Consider the following 17,318-nt stretch of genomic DNA (forward strand, 5'->3'; position numbering starts at 1 on the left):
GAAGATGGAAACATTCCACGCTATACAAAGGGAGAACAAAAACATCTCTATAGAACGGCAGAAAGTGTAAGGGGAATGTGAAATCTCAGGCTTGAGCGATGGACAGCCCGAACAGTTAATCATGGAGTAATAAAGATGGACCATTTTGGATTTGATCTTAAATAGGCAATGCAATTACTGTGAAAAAGAAATTATAGAAAAAAAAGGGGTTGAGCATGGCACGTGGATCCTAGGCACATACTTCATTAGTGTCATGCTCGACCCCTCATGTCCTGGAATGTTTTCTCCCTTTAGAATAATACTTGACCTAGCTAATTGTAATTTATTTATTTTTTTTACTAGTTTTCAACCATTTTTGACATTCCACAGCAATTCCATACAAATGAACGCTGACCGATTTCTTCCTTTTTTTTAATTAAGAATCTTGTGCAGATATCCTATGCATCCAAAAACTGATTCTAAAATTATTAGACTAGGTTCACATGGAAAAATCAGATGAGCTTTTCAAGAGGAAACCATGTCAGGAAATTCTTGTTTTGGGATACATGCACAGGGAGTTTTCGAAGAGGTCTTTTGGTGCCGGTCAGCTCCAAAAAAAAATCTAAAAAAAAAAACCTTCAAAGACTCTTTCTATTAATCCCTATTAATTAACAACTGTGTTTTTGAGCTTTTTTTTTTTTTTTTTTTTGCGTCCAAAATGCTGTTTTGGGTTTTGTTTGTTTTTTTTCCTTTAAACCATAAAACAAAGAGAGGAAATGGCTTAAATGCTGCAACCCTTTGACTTGACACTGTTATGTTTGTAGAGGATTCCATGAGGAATCCGCCTCAGAAGTGACATGTCATGAGGTTTTCAATACTTGATGGGGTGAGGTAGGGTGGTGAACAATAAAAGACAAAATAATGTGCCATATGAACAGCAAAGCTTACTTTCCATTGACATGAATAGAAGTATTCAAAGTGGTGTTTGAAGTGGTTTTTCATGTGGATTTTGGAATGGACCAGCTTCAATAACAACCAAACCTTACTGTTGCTTTGTGTCTCACAATGTTATACACTGTAATGATATAAAGCCTCCAGCGATGGCTCTACGGCAGGTGTAGGTCCCAAGAGGCCACCTGAAAAACTGACTGGCCCAACTAATAAGCTGCAATATTCGTCATACTCACAACATCGCCAATGCAGATGGAGATGGGCAGCTGGAGCCGGGGGAAGGCGAGTAACTGCTTAATTACTTAATTTGGTATTTTCATGCAGCACAATCCACAACTAGAAAACCCTTTTTAGGCCACGTGTACACGTTGTATTTTTTGTTTTTTTTTTACGTCCAGTATTTGTAATTAGGAGAGGAACAATCAGAGGAAAGGTATAATAGAAACGCGTCATCACTTCTGTATTTATCACCCACTCCTGGTTTTGGTTTACAAATACTGAACGTGTACATGTGGCATAAGACTGCTGGAGACGTGTTTCCCAGTTATAGATTTCTGCCTTTTGAATGGTCTGCACTGGGTTAAAATAATTAAATTGGATGGTACTCGCCCGCCACGGTTCCATCACTGCCTTTTAGCTGCTGCACTGGTCTTTGTTTTACTGGCTGCAGTCATGATATCCCAACTACCGTAGAATTCACCGCTGCAGCCGAACATGGAGTTCAGCAGTTCATTCTGTTTACATCTGCTGAGCTTAGTGATTCGCAGCAGCGGTGATGTGAGCTGTAGTAATGGAAACGTTTAAAAAAAAAAAAGTATACTTTTCTCCTGTAGCGGCTTTGTTCAAAGCAAATATACATTTTTTTTTTCCGCATTTTAATGTAGAGGTCTTGGGGTATATAATGGAAGGTGTACAACATGATGATTATGGAATTAATATGCATGTGTTCAAATTGTAACAAGATATTTGGACCTCCTGTGGTGCCCCTGCTGTGCATTAGTGCCACAGATCCTAGAGGGGTGCATGAACGGATTCCTCCACAAGAGGCCCTCACAGCACACACACACACACACACACACACACACACACACACACACACACACACACACACACACACACACACACACACACACACACACACACACACACACCCCCACCTTCCACCTTCCACCTCAGACCACCAGAGGGAGCCCGATAGGGATATAAATAGGGAAGGTGGAGCTAGCCAGTAGAGTCTAGTCTAGCCATTCCTCTGGAGAGTTCAGCAAGTGCAGATCTGAATACAGAGTCGAGCTCAGTATAGTCTGTTGAGAGAGTTCCTGCAGCTGATGAGCCAGAGAGAGGTCATCCTGCAGTGGAGCATAGTCAGTTAGTCAGACTCAGTTGCAGCTCAGAATAGTGAGCTAGGAGCGTTGCCGACGCTCAGAGCGGCAGAAGAAGCAGCCAGCTAGCTGCCAGTGTGTATAGCCTAGTGAGGGCCCGAGTAGGCCGAAGGCTAGAGGAGTGAGTAGCATCGGGGGCAGAGGAGCTGTACAAGCTCACCCCAGAAAATATATATCGGACACTGGGTCCACGTCTACAGGGTTGTATACCCCCCCTGTAGAGACAACCGGAGACCCCTGGAAGACTTCAGGTCCCAGGATCACCCAAGAGCTGATACGTACCAGAGCCTGGAGTCACGGAGGCCCTGCAAGCTGGGAGCGCGTACTCAAAGAGAAGGCCCTAGCACAAAGTCAGCCGGTGCAGGACAGAGACAAAGTTAGGCCTAGCTCCAGGCAGGTCAGAAACTTACTACACAAAGGCAAGAAACAGGAGGTCCTATACCCGCTCACTGGGGAGGATCCTGATATGCACCCTTCACCCTACAGTGCTCCGGATTGAGCCTTGAATAACATCAGTAAAAGGTACTGAAGTGACTATCGTGTCTGTCCCTGTTCTTGCTCTGACTCGGCTGGGTCCCATCTGTCCTGCATCCTTTCTTCCCCGCTGCCCTGAGGCCTAGCTCCACCTGTGGGGAGCTATACCACGCAAGCTGCCTTAACACCGACCTCAGTGGGCTGCCGCAGCGCTGGTGATTCTCACCAGACACCACAGGTGGCGTCACGAACTTATAACCATAATTATTCACCCCTTTCTTTAAAAGAGAGGCCCAGGGTACGGGCCCGGGAGCCGACTACCGCGACATCCCCCAGGAATCAGGCAACAAGACCCGGGAGCCGAGTCATCCCCATCCCCTGGGCTCGACACTCCTGCATATGAAATGTGACTCCATACATGTGGAATAAATAAGTCTTATTCATGCAACATCGATGGATCCACAGGTCACATACACAAGAGGTCCAAATATCTTTTCTCCTGGCCCAAAGTGTGATTCAGAAACAATGAGGCTTCGTATTTAGTCAGTATTTTTTCTCAGGCGTGGGAGCCAAAACCAGGAGTGGATGATAAATGCAGAATTGGTGACTTGTTTCTATTATACCTTTTCTCTTATTGCTCTTCAGCTGGTTTTGTCTCCCGCTCCTGAGAAAAAATACTGACCGAATACTGATAGTGGGGCCGTGGCCTAAGCCTGATTCTGTTTCCGAACCACACTTTGGGCCAGGAGAAAAGAGCTATTTTGGATCATTCAGTATGCTTGGATGGACATTTGCCATGGCCCTCAGACAGCACGGCAGGGACTTGACTATGTGCAACTCAGACAGTGCTGTGGTGAATCCTCTCTGGGTGCTGCAATGGCAATGCTGGAAACGGGCACGTAGACTGTAACCAGGGCTGGCAGACAGGCCCACACTGAGCAGTTGGACACGCACAGCGTGTGATGTACTGTGTGCACCTGTCACGTTTATGTACGTGTTTACACAGGTCAGGCGCAGACTACCAAAGAACGCCAGCCCCCAAGGAGGGCCGTCGCCAGCCCCTAAGGAGGGCTATCGCCAGTGCTGCATCTGATTTCTGTCTCTTTGACTGTCCCTGGCCCATGGGCTGGACAGAGACAGCCAAAGGGCTGGATATGGCCCGTGGGCCTCACCTTGGCCACGTCTGCTCTGAACGCCCTTTCAAACAGGTATATAAACTTATTGTAACAAGTGCCTATTAATGATATAGCAAGTTAATTGTTGCCGATTTTCTCATGTTTTATAGGTTTACATAATTGGGGTTTTCATAAGCTCATTTGTTGCCACCCCCTCCCCCATGCAGTTTTAATTAAAAGCATCAGGCCAATGTCTGTCTTCACACGGGGATGTTCTGATGAGATATATAATATATATATATATAATTATTCCTCATTGTCAAACAAGCAAATTATCATCCATCATATAATCGCTGGGTTTGTTTACATGGGGTAATGATTGTAAATGATCATTCGGGGATGATCTCCCATGTATATTGAAGCACTGTGACTGATACTGCAAGATTTACAAATACTTGGTAAATAACTGCAACGTGCACTGGAATTCCTGACCAGATTATTTTTAAAAGCTTTTTCCTTTTTTTAATATATATTTTTTCCTTTCTAGACTTGTTTTGTGCATCTGTAGAGAAATCAAAAAGAATGGTTTTACCTGGAGAGCTGCACATGAAAGTGGAAAAAAACTGGGAGAGTAAAGTAGTTAAGACTGCAGAGGACACTAGAAAAGAAGGTATTGGACCTCCACCTCATTATATATATATATATATATATATATATATATATATATATATATATATATATATATATATATATATATATATATATATATATATATATATATATATATATATATATATAATATATATATATATTTATTTTATTTTTTTTTATTATTATTTTGAAACAGCGCCCCCTTGTCCTTGGGCTGGAATTGCATTTTAACTCCAGTCAAGTGAAAAGGGCTGATCTGCAATACCAAATACTGCCCATAAACAAGTGACACTTTCAGGGGAAAAAAAGCTGCCAAGTTTGTCTAATCCCATACAAGCACTATAAAGGGGATGGCTCACCATAACTTATCACCTATTCACAGGATACATGATAAATTGAGGATTATGGCGGTCCAGCTGTTGGGACCTCAGAACATAACGGGGCTGTAGACTCCCCCAATCCCCCCCCCCCCCCCCCCCCACCTGGTTCAGTAGAGTGATGGTCAAGCATGCAGACCGCGGCTCCATTCTTTGTCCATGGGGTTGATCTTGACATAGTCTTGTGCTGTTACTCAGCTGTCTTCATCAGTCCCTTAGGCTGTCAGCGGAGTGATGGAACTCGACCATCACTCCATTTAAACAAATTCAAATCCCAGTTCTTGTTCGTCAGTTGACCGGATAGTTGACGCTGGCATAAAAATCTTTTTTGTTGGCAGCACACCCCCCGTGTAAACAGTGCTGCCGACAACATGGATGCTGTATGGGGACAGAACGATCATATTAATGATCGTTCTGTTCCCATCACTTTGTCTTGCCATCTGTGATCAGGCGCTTAAAGGAGCGCCAATTGACTTAAATATTTGCTCAATATATAATGAGCCAAAAATGGCCTGTGTAAATGGGCTTAAAATGTATGTGTCCAAGAAATGTATCCTAACTCCTTGCAATCTTTCACTCAGTGTCTGAAATTACCGTGACTTCAAGAAAGATGCAACCTCCAACCTGTAACCTCCAAGTGGTGAAAACCACCGACAAATACCTGACGGTCATGTTTGAGCTCTGCCCTCAGAATGGAGGCGACTTATGTGTGCGAAGAGTCAAGTCTCCAGTACCAATCCTATCCACATCTCCCAATGGTGAGAACCTAAATTTATATAGAAATTGCCACACTTTTTTTAATACAGCGTTTTTAGGCATGCTGCATAGTCTGTGGGAAAACCTCACTGTAAGGCCTCATTCAGACTTGTTTTTTTTCATGTGTCCTATCCATGTTTTTCACAGATGGCACTCATACCGATTCTAGTCTTTGCACTGTTCCCATGTCCGTAGATTTTTGTGAACCAAAACACAGACATGTCTAATTTTGGCCACAGTATTGGATCAAACTCGCCAAAGCAAGTCTATGGGTCCATGAAAAAATAAATAAATGGAACCACACTCTGATGCCATCCACGTGCAAGGCATATGCATGTTCAAATTTTTTTTTTTTCTTCATGTTTGTTTGGTGAAGCTTGGGAAAACTTCTTGTACACAAAAAAACATAGTTTTTTTGTCTTGGTAATTGTCACTATGTAAAACACTGATGAAAATCGATCCATTTTTGCGAACAAGAAAAATCACTGAATGAGCCGTATTGGTGTTTTAGTTCCCTGTTCCCACAGTAAAAATTAAGCCTTGCACAGTCTCCTTCTGATAAATGGGTTTCCTGTGTCATGCAGGCCAAGACAGGTTCTTCAGATCGTTTCGTTAGGATCTGGAGACGAAGACCCTAAATGGAGGACCCCCCCCCTTCCATATTAAATTTACTGATCAGTTTAAAAAATACCTGTTCTCCTATAAAACTTGAAATTCTTATAAAAGCAAGAGGACACTTCTCTTTCCAGATACAATGATCTTGGTCGCCAGAGTAGAAGAGCTGAGGTTCTGTAAGGTTCACTTCTTTTTGTGACTAGGACCTTTTATTTGCACTATGCTCATATCTTACAATGAAAAAGGAACCTCATACGGTTTCTTATTGTTAGGCTGCCGGTGAGATCATTGTCGATCTATGTCACTTGTTCTCTAGTCACCCACATAGATGTTTGCTTTCCTCCTCGCCCTTCTGAGCCCCCCCACCTTAAGAATTTCCTTCCCTCAGGGCATACAGGTTACTTGCAAGCCTATGAGGGGAGATGCATATCTGTGGGCAGCAGTCCCTTATACTAGACTGGGAGCACAACACCTAACTCTCTGCCCTTCCAGCATTTGACCTCTAGTGGTTTTTCAGCTACCAGTCGGCTGGTTACAGACGGACCACTCGCTACCGTACAAGAGGCGTCTGAACCAGAAAGCGGCCCTACTGCTACCCCAGACATCGAGAAAGTTAAAGCCACCACTTCAAAAGGTAAAGTTTTTTTTATGTCTGCGGTTTCTTTCTGCTTAGATGCCATAAATCTGCCATAATCTTTCATAGGGTTCATGATAAATTACCGCACCTGTTTATAACCATAATAGCGAGATATCATGGCTCTACATAGCACACCACACTAATATTCTGGTTGGCACATGAATACTTATTCTGGCATTTATGTGAACGGATTCTAATGGAAATGAACGGGTGTGACTCGCAGTATATTGAGAACTGTGCACTAAAAGGCCCCAATTCATCAAAGTGTTTACGGCAGATTTCTGAAAGGCAAAAGTTTTTGCACAATACAAGGTTGCATAAAAATGTAGCCACTTTTGGTATTTGCAGTTTCAGCCAGCTCTGCCAAAATGGACAATGCTGAGGTAAAAAACTGGGACGGAGCATGGTGAGGCCCACTCGGCTAATTCCTTACACCACAAGTCTTACTCCAGTCTGTGACTGGAGTAAGATTTGTGGCAAGCCGCACGCCACTTTTAAGACTCATCTGATTATTTTAAGGGCGCAGTCAGACACTGACGACGATGGCATCGCAGTGCTCAGACAGGCCGGCGGCTCTCCTAACCCGAGCCTGGTTTCTGCATAGACATACATGCGGTCACGAGAGCCGACGGCCATTCCGAGCATTGCAATGCCATCGTCGTCCTTGTTATGTGGCTGTATGACTGCACCCTATGACTCTGACTCTACTGTCCCCTCATCAAGACAGGCATGAACAACGCCGACCTTGATGAATCTGGGTCAAAGCCCTTTATAGAGACCATGAGAATGACAGCTCGATCAACAGCTCTTTGTGACTGTTTCCAAATAACAGTGTTTTTTTTTTGCATAAGGCTGTGTTCACACAGTGTATTTTTATAGGGTGGCAAAAAAGACTAGGTTTTCAAGTAGTTTTTTTTTTTTACATTTCTTGGAGCATCCCGTTAACATTCTCTATCAACTTTTTTTCTTAGGCATTTTCCAGACTTTTTTGACATTCAATAAGCTATGAAGAAAACACTAGTACACTAGTTTTTTTTTTTTGGGGGGGGGGGGGGGTTGGCCTTCCCTTTACCTGAAGGATGGTCCGCTCACTTTTTTTTTTTTTTTTACCACTTGATGTTTTTGGAAACTTTGACATGGTTAAAAGACACTCGAAAGCCCGAATGTCATTTTTACATAGAATAGGAAGATTATTTCAGGTGTTTTTCGAGTGCTCTTTCAAGGGTATTTCAGAGCAGGCTCACTCAAATAATGCTGGGGGAAAAAACATTGTGTGAAGATAGCCTAACATGTTAGTGGAACTTCTCTTTTTTTTTTTTTTTTTCTTTATACTGTACACCAAAAATTTTACTGATGTAAAACCATGTCAGACATTGCATTGCAATAACAAACAGCAAAGATAAAATATTTTATTGCATGTCCTAAGTCCGGTGGGAAGTGACTTTCCTGTTTCTTCTCACAGCTTGGGAGAACAGAGAGAGAGAAGGAAAGCGAGCATCTTGTACTGCACTCGAGTCCCCGCACAAGAAGAGCAGTCTTCGAAACTTTCAGTCTGTGTCCTTCAGCTCTGAGCCCGTTGCCGGCAGTCCTTCTAAAGGTAGGAGCCTATAGTAAATGTTGAGATCGTAGAGGTGTGCCAAGTTTACGATGAGTAAGGGAAAGGTTTACTAGAAGTAATCTATAGTTAAAGTTGATAACTGGCAAGTTGATAGGGACAAGGCACATTTTAATTATTGCTTTCCTGTAGTTTGGGTGGGCAATGGTGATTAAAAGCAATTTTAGTAGAAATGTTATGTTATATAGTTACAAAATACTTGGTATGAACTTAAAAAATCTAAATCGATAACACCATATTTCCAGAGCTTTTCCTCCAGAACAGGAACCCTGTAGTTTAAAACCAAGTGTAAAGAGAGAAAGTTGATAAGAAATGTAGCTAAGATTAAAAAGGTTCTCCAGGCTATTTGATATGATGTCTTTAGGATGGGTCATCAATACTATAGCGATGGAGGTCTGACACCCACCGATCAGCTGCTATTAGCTCTAGCAGTGGCAGGATTTACACACTGAACGTCACTGCGGCTGCTACACTCTTGAATAGAACTGTTCTGCAGTACCCGGTAGTGACCGCTACACGTTGAATGAGTGGAGTTGCGCAATGTAGCTCTATTAAATGTCGTCTACATCCGAGAACAAATTTCACTGATCTGAAATACATTATTCTTATCTAGCACAGCCTTTTTGATTTTAGTGTGTAGTGTTGTACTGATGAGCACAGCACCTGTAGCCAGCCATGGGCACATACTATACCTCTGTTCACCTATTGTTTTTATATAGAGGCACATAAAGTCCATTTCTATATGGAAGACAAAAATAGTTGTTTAACCGCCAAATCCCTAGTGTAGAATATCGCACATGTACTTGTTTTCTGTGTGAGCCTGGTATTTGTATTCTGTATAAGTGCTATACACCGGCTGATCAGGACTGCAGAGTTTGACAGGTATATAAAGTGGTAATATGCAACGTTTCCACCCAGAATTAGAGGCATTCCTGTTCCAGACATTTGACAACTGCATTGACGATAGTACCCGGTCTTCTGGGTATTCACACACCAGTCCCACGTCGTATATCTGCAATTGCTTGCATTAACAATAAACCTTTAGTCCCCCCAGGGATGTAAGCCACTCGTCTGCCTTGTGATTTGATATGTTTTTGTTTAATTACCAAATATTTATTTTCATGAGAGTTAATTATATTATTTCATGGTGTCGCACCCTGGTGAGGAACAATAAACACTTCTCAAGCAACAACACAATGATGTCATATTCGTATTGATCTTGAAATGAATATTCTCCATGGACAGACATGCGAGGCTGATAGTGAGGAGTCTTTTGGGACTTCTACCATAGATTACTTCAACCCTTTCAAGACCTGTTAATTTTTGTCGTTTTTGTTTTTTCCCTCCTGGTCTTTCAAGTGCCGTAAACTGAAAATTGGGGGGGGGGGGGGGGCAAATTCCAAATGGAGTGATATGGTGAGAGAAAAAAAGACCCATAATTCCATTTTTTATAATTAACAATTTGTTTAGTCCCTATAGGGGACTTGAACCTGCAATCGTTTGATCGCTCATCTGATTTTCAGCAATAGTTCGGTATATAGTATAACTTACATTCTCCTATGAAGCCAGACTGAGGCTGCATTTCATAGGAGCAAAATGGCAGCCATGAGGGCTTTCAGCAGCCCCCTCAGATGACATGGTGACATCAGTTCCCTGCGATTGCATCGCGGTGGACTGATGGAAGCCAGTGTGCAAGCTCACAAGTAAGTAGGCCATTTAAATGCTGCTAATCAGTGAATATGAATAGCGGTACCAGAGCGCCAATAACAGGGCAAAAATAATAAAAGGACTGGTTTTATTAATACACACAACGCGTTTCGGTGGACACAGCCACCTTCATCAGTAGTTTGACAATGGCATTTAAATGGTCAAATGACTTCGGAGCTAGCCCTGATCACTGCAGTTAGAGGCAGCTGCTCTCTGTGAAAACCTGCTGGCCTCTGCCCAGTATGGAAGGAGCTCCGCTCCAAAGCACGCTCTGTACATACTGCATGCTACCTGTAATGACCATGTAGCTTACCGGTTGTTTAAGCATAAGCATTTTAGCACTGATGAGTTCTGGAGGCCATACACATGATTGTTAGCCAAACTCACAGGACTAGCCGACTGTCTAATTTGTATGGGGCCTCAACCCCCTCCCCCCCTCCCCCATTCCAATGGCAGTTGATTGGGCTGTTTGGATTTTAATATGCCCAATCATTTTTTCCTCAGAGAGCATAAGCATTCTCTGAGTGTCTGGCATCGGCTTTCACCATTTTTTGCTCTTCAGAGTGAGTGAGGCATGCCTGTTTGGGAGGGGGTTTGGAGTAATGGGTATACAGTTTAGCTTCTAAAGTCTATGGTAGCTTGGTCGCTAATCTTGAGTTGCAGCCCAGAGCTGCATTTGCAATTCTGCTGGTTGCTGATTGAATCTGTGAACACTGTTATGTTGACACTCTAGTAGACCAGCTCAGTTGTCCCACTGACATTTTGCCTTATACAACTGCAAAAATCTATAATCTCTTTTTAGAAAACTCAGATTTTGGACAAAACCGATCAAAACTCTAGCTTGTTGACACACAAGTGGCTGATCGAAGAAAATGGTCAAAATCCGCCTTTTTGGGCACATGCAAGAGTAAATGCCTCAAATAACTCCTCTTTGGCCGACTTTAGCTGAGCTCTTATTAAGCAATGTTTTCTACAATGTTGATAATTGTTTCCTATGTCGGGTCACAGGATAGTGTGTGGTGTAAACATTACACCTCCAAGAATACAAAATGTTCTCTAGAGTTGAGAATGCAGAACATACTCTTAACAGATGCTAAACGAGCCATGGTGGCTATGAGGCTTCCAACCTGCACAATTGCAACTGCTGCTGAAAACTTCTCCTTATTATATGTAAGATGAGGCTGATGGCGCAGTCAGTGAACAAAGGACAGGGCACCGGGATCGCCGCAGTGCTTCTGTGTTACACAATGTCGGCGCTGATTGGTTCTTTTCCTCTTTTACCATTCCATAGGTCCCAGCAGCATCTGAATTGCGTGCACCAGCTTCAGGCTTAACTTGATGCATGTGCCTATAACTTCCATGTGCCTGTTGTACAACAAAGTAGCAAGAAAAACCATGGGTTAAAAATAGTTGGCCAGTGGGGTTTGGAATCTCACCACTGTCCTGGCGCACCTTGCAAATCCAATGCTGGTCAGTTTTAAGGAATGTATATTTAAAATGTCTTCAATGCTTTATTCCAAAATGTTTAACACTGGTAATGCCAATCCCATGAAAATTCCATAGTACCAATGTGTTTCTGGCATCAAGTGCCCTTGGTGTTTTTAATGGAATAGTATTCCCCTTTTTTTGTACACCTTTTGGTTATAATTTAACACAGGAGTGGGCTAATTAATCTAAATGAAATTTGGTATAGTAATGGAATCCAATCATGAGCACACCCCAGTGGTATCGGAACTCTAGGAGGAAACATCCATAGAAAAAACATGAGAAAACAACAAAATATGTACCGTAATTCAAAAAAATAGAGGAGAAAAAATACATAGTACAATCTGGAAAAAAAAACGCACTGAAAAAGCATGTGCAAAAGAACACATAAAAGTGCTCTAAAAACACACAATGCACAAGAAAATGCATGCACAAAAATGCATTTTGGATCTTTGCCTAGTGACAGTATATCCCAGTATTAAGGGGTAACTTCTCTCCTTGTGGAGAGTGACATGCCATGTAAGGAGACTTATAGGCCATGCAGTGCTCCTCTGGGGAGCATTTCTTACACTGGCATGTTGGGCATTTCGCTCTCTACAAGGAGAGAAATGACCACCTTATAACCCAGTCATTGGCCTCTCCATACAGCCAAATGAAATCTCTTGCTTGATGCTGAGGAGCGGTGACACCCCAAAACACGTGTCTACAAATGGAGATTCTGGTTTTGCTTTTATCCTGTCATGTGGCAAGGCTCGTTAAAGGATCGATATTGCCTTTTAGGATTGCTACTTTCAATAGGTGGCGCTAGAGTTCAAGTCTTCTTTCTCTCTGAAGAGGCAATTTGCATGTCCCAACAATAAAAAATATCAGAATGCAGGTCAGACTGGGGGCAAATGGTCCTCCATATGACCTGCTTGAATTGACCTCACCACTAGAATATTGCACTACAGCTAAACCTGTGCCTTTTTGCATCTTAAGTTGTTAGCTTATGCTTAAACAATGTACTTTCTTCTGCAAACGTGGATTAATGATGGCATGTTGTCTGATTTTGTGCTTTTTTTTTTTTTTTTTTACATATATTCCGCATTCTAAAGTTTCCTTTCTCAACTTGTTCTGTTCTGACATCATTTTGTTTGGACTTTGAACTTTTTGGACTTTGACCCCAGTAACTGATTTGTTTGTAGATCACTGGTGTTTGTATTAACAGAAAGCAAAAATTCCAACTTGTTCTTGGCATCTTTGATGTTATCTGATCATATTGGTCAGTTGCTAACATTGCACTTGGTTTCACAGGAGATTAAGGTTTCTTTTTTTATTCCACTGAGTATTTAAATGATAGCGGTGTCTATTGTATGTTTACATTTAGCTATAGAGAAATGTGTAAAAGTAAAATATATACCAGGGAGGTTACCTAAATTTTGTGACTGGATCAAGTTCAATATTGTATTGTCATTACATGTCTCACAGGAGAAGACTTGGTCTTTCCACCTTCTGGTGGCATGTTCTTTTTTTTTTTTCCACTACATTATGCATCTTGCTTATGATTGGTAAACTTCATGAAAGGGAAAAAGTACACGCCTCCGGAGACTAATCCCTGTTACAACCACTATTCCATGTTGTGGCCAATTTTAACATGCTAAAACTGGTAAAAGGTCCTTTTTAAAATTGCTATAATAATAATTGTGACACTTGAAATCGATGTTTTGTAAACCATAAATTTTAACATTGAGGGACACCACCATCCATGACTGGCCTTCAATTTAGTCTAATCCCTTTTTTTTGGTCATAATGGCCTAAAGTTTGTTAGGTGTGTAGTATGAGAAATGGTATTTCTGTGCTTAGCATAAATCATAGGAAAATGTTCTTGGTGGCATAAAGTTGACTGTTTCTCCGTCTAATGTTCTCTAGATCTGTCTTATGAATTGGCATTCAATGTACAGTAGATCAATGAGGAATTGAGCCCCTAGTTGATTATGGAAATATAGAAACCTCTGGGTGATTTTTCATTCTTGATAACCTCATGAGGTGGTCTGTCAATTATAGGGTGAATGAACATAGATTTTTACCAAATGACTCTTTCCTGGTTACTCAAAGGTCCAGGAATATAACCTAAGTCATTAGACCCAAGTTGAGTCACTAAGCTTAGGTGGGTAGAGGGGTAGCCACCTAAGCTAAAGGCTCCTCTCTCACAAAGGAATAAAGGTACGCTTCGACATGCAGATAATCAGTAAGTGATCATTCTTTTCTCATTCCTAATTATCAGCCTGTGTAAACATGTTGGTGAAACCCAATCAACCAACAAAATGCTCATTCCTCAGGTGGCGAGATTGTTTATACCGTCATAAGTCATCATCGGCAGCAGATCTCCCGGCGTAAATGGGGGGGGGGAGGGGGATGTGCTGCAAGCAAAATGATGCCGTATGAAGACAGAAAAATCATATTAATGATTGTTCTGTTTACACAGACTGGTGAAAACTGATGGTAACAGAACAGTAAGCAAACGCCATCCAATTTTTATATACAGTTGATCAGCGCTCGTTAGGCTGATATCAATCCGTCTAAGTGGGCACTAATAATATGCCAGTATTCTGAATGGCACATGGTAGGTTATACAAATATCAAGTCACTTCCAAACAGTAGCCATCTCCATACATCACTAACAAATGAAGTAGCACTCTGTAGCGCTATAGCATGAAAACATGAAATATATGAAATTTTTTATTTCATTACTGCTCTAGAAAATAGGAAAAAATGAAGATATTTAGCACATAATTTGGCTGCTGGGCATACATGAATTGGCCAAATTATGTGCCAAGTATCTTCATTTTTTCCTATTTTCTAGAGCGTTAATGAATTTCATATTTCATGATTTCATGTTTTCAGGCTATAGTACTACAGTGTAACTTTATTTGTTAGCTTAATAGTTATAGGTAGGGTATACAGTAGTCTACGTACACACATCAAAAATGACACTGGTTATGATGTGGATTTTTCTCTGAAATCGAAAACCAATTCAGCCTTTGGTCTGTCTCAAATATTTTATTTATTTTACTCCCTTTTATATAGTGCCATTAATTCCACAGCGCTTCAGACAATATCGGCGCTGACCCTATTGGGACTCACTAGGTCTTAGCTGGTACCTGTATACTAGTCTGGATGTGCTGGTCAGTTTTTCTGTATACATGCTCAGTTATGCATGTGTGGGTTAGAGGAGTGAGGTTGAGGGCTTGTTCGAATGATGACTATCTAATGTGTAGGGCCAGTCTTAAGTCTTACAGAGCATTAAAGCCCAAAAGCTTTACTTTATTTTTATTTCATTCATTTATATAGCGTCATTTAATTCCACAGCGCTTTACAGACCTGATCGGCACTGTCCCTTTAGGGAACTTGGATTGTGAGCCCCCAATCAGTATGTCTTTGGAATGAGGGAGAAAACCCACGCAAACACGGGGAGAACATACAAACTCCTTGCAGATATTGTCCTTGGTGACACTTTAACCCTGGACCCCAGCGCTGCAAAGCACTAACCACTGAACCACCGTGCTGCCCACTTTGAACCTACGTTTGCCTACAGGACAGTCCTCTCTATGGAAATAATGATTTTTACACAATACAAGTAACCCGTACTTTGGGTTGAGGAACGAAGTACATAGACAATATGCTCTTCATAAGGGCTGCTCCAAGGGACAAATTCTGGGGGAAAGACACTGGATTCTAGCACGGATTATGCTATTAACAATTTGGGCTCCTTTCACATCATTTACTGGGTATACACTTGAAAAATGTGTTCAGGAATTTGGCTTTCCCACCTGCTCCAATACAGGGGGAAAAAGATACTGAGGAAACTCAAATGTCCCAATGTACAGGTTGGGATGAGTGCATACTCTACAGGTTGGGATGAGTGCATACTCTACAGGTTGGGATGAGTGCATACTCTACAGGTTGGGATGAGTGCATACTCTACAGGTTGGGATGAGTGCATACTCTACAGGTTGGGATGAGTGCATACTCTACAGGTTGGGATGAGTGCATACTCTACAGGTTGGGATGAGTGCATACTCTACAGGTTGGGATGAGTGCATACTCTATCTGAGCCTTATATTTAATGAATAAGCCAGGTAAAAATATACGTTGTTTTTTTTTTTCTGGCTACTTAGTTTAATACTCATTCCTGTAAATTTTAAGCTTAATTTCAGATTACACTTTGTGTTTTATAGAGCCGGTTTCTCCAAAGAGAAGGCCCCATAGATCCGGTAAGTTCCCACCTAGTGTTCTGTTCTCCTCTAATAGATTTACATTTTTTTTAAGGGCTTTAAAGGGAATTCTTCACTAGGTCTTTGCAATATGATGTAGGTGCAGAGACCCTGATTCCAGTGATGTATCACTTATATTATTGGTTACTGTTTTGATAAAACAGATTTTATCTGCTGAAAATCTAGCAGTTCTCTGAATGCTTAGCTCTGTATAACACCACTGAATGGTAGCTTTCTGCCTATGCACAGAAAGCTACCAATCAGTGGTGTGTGTGGGGTTGGACTACCTGGCAACAAAACAAGTAATCCTCTAGTGATAAAACAGTGATTTTCAGTATGAGATTATGAAAACTACATCAATCAGCCCAGTAAGTGACACATTATGCTGCACTACTGGACAACCCCATAATAACGAGCCCAGGGAGGCTAAAAAAAACCTCCCCTCCTGGACCGGCACTGTTTCTGCATTGACATTTTATCAAACCCAAAAGAAACTGTGCTGATTCTGCTTTGATCGGATACAGTATTCATATTTTGTCAAAGTCTATAAGTGGACAGCCCCTTTAGTGTAGCCAGTTCTTCACAATATTGAGATTCAGGTATAACTGCAGTTCTCCCGCTCCACACACACCTTTTCATATGCATATGAACCCAAACACTTTATATTCTTCCCCGATTGTTCCCTCCAAATTGCTAATCTGTAACTATTAACATTCTTTATTGCTAAAGGGACCATTACCGCTGGAAAGTTTAACCCAGAAATTCACTTGGTAGTATTGCATACTAGCCATGCAAATAAATGGCCATTCCTAGATTAGAGTCCACATGCCTTAATAGACCCTTTAAGGAGATGCAAATCCAAATGCATTTCATTCTCTGAGTATGGGTCAAAATTATATATATATATATATATATATATATATATATATATATATATATATATATATATATATATATATATATATATATATATATATATATATATATATATATATATATATATATATATATATATATATATTAATATTAAATTATATAATCTTTTTTTAATTTAAATAACGTACGGCGTGACCTGCCACAGCATATACTGCTGTGCTTAGATAATGTTGGCGTTGCCATGTAAAACAAAAGGAGCTTAAGGGGTTGGCCCGATTTTATATAAATTAATTTTCATCCTAAATATCCTATCTATTTAATGCCATGATCAAACTATTTTCTAACATACTTGAATTAAAGATTCAATATCCTTCCCTAACTACACTTTTTTTTTTTTTCTGGCTCCTGCTTCCTTTTTGCTGACTTTGTTTGAGAATCCCAGTGC

General features: G+C 41.2%; 1 protein-coding gene across 2 annotated transcripts in view; it reads left to right on the top strand.

Moving 5' to 3' along the window:
- LOC141272443 (myosin light chain kinase, smooth muscle-like) overlaps positions 1 to 17,318 on the top strand; it is a 63,186-nt gene that overhangs the window by 14,014 nt on the left and 31,854 nt on the right. For both annotated transcript variants that reach the window (XM_073683174.1, XM_073683175.1), the window contains 5 exons: positions 4,449 to 4,571; positions 5,511 to 5,687; positions 6,818 to 6,934; positions 8,400 to 8,534; positions 15,962 to 15,997. In XM_073683174.1, coding sequence (XP_073539275.1) covers positions 4,449 to 4,571; positions 5,511 to 5,687; positions 6,818 to 6,934; positions 8,400 to 8,534; positions 15,962 to 15,997 — 588 coding nt within the window. Of the gene's footprint in view, positions 1 to 4,448; positions 4,572 to 5,510; positions 5,688 to 6,817; positions 6,935 to 8,399; positions 8,535 to 15,961; positions 15,998 to 17,318 lie in introns of those variants that run through there.

Source organism: Phyllobates terribilis, unplaced genomic scaffold (assembly GCF_046119375.1).
Source record: "Phyllobates terribilis strain yellow unplaced genomic scaffold, ASM4611937v1 Scaffold_5__5_contigs__length_657084704, whole genome shotgun sequence".
Classification (NCBI taxonomy): Eukaryota; Metazoa; Chordata; class Amphibia; order Anura; family Dendrobatidae; genus Phyllobates; species Phyllobates terribilis.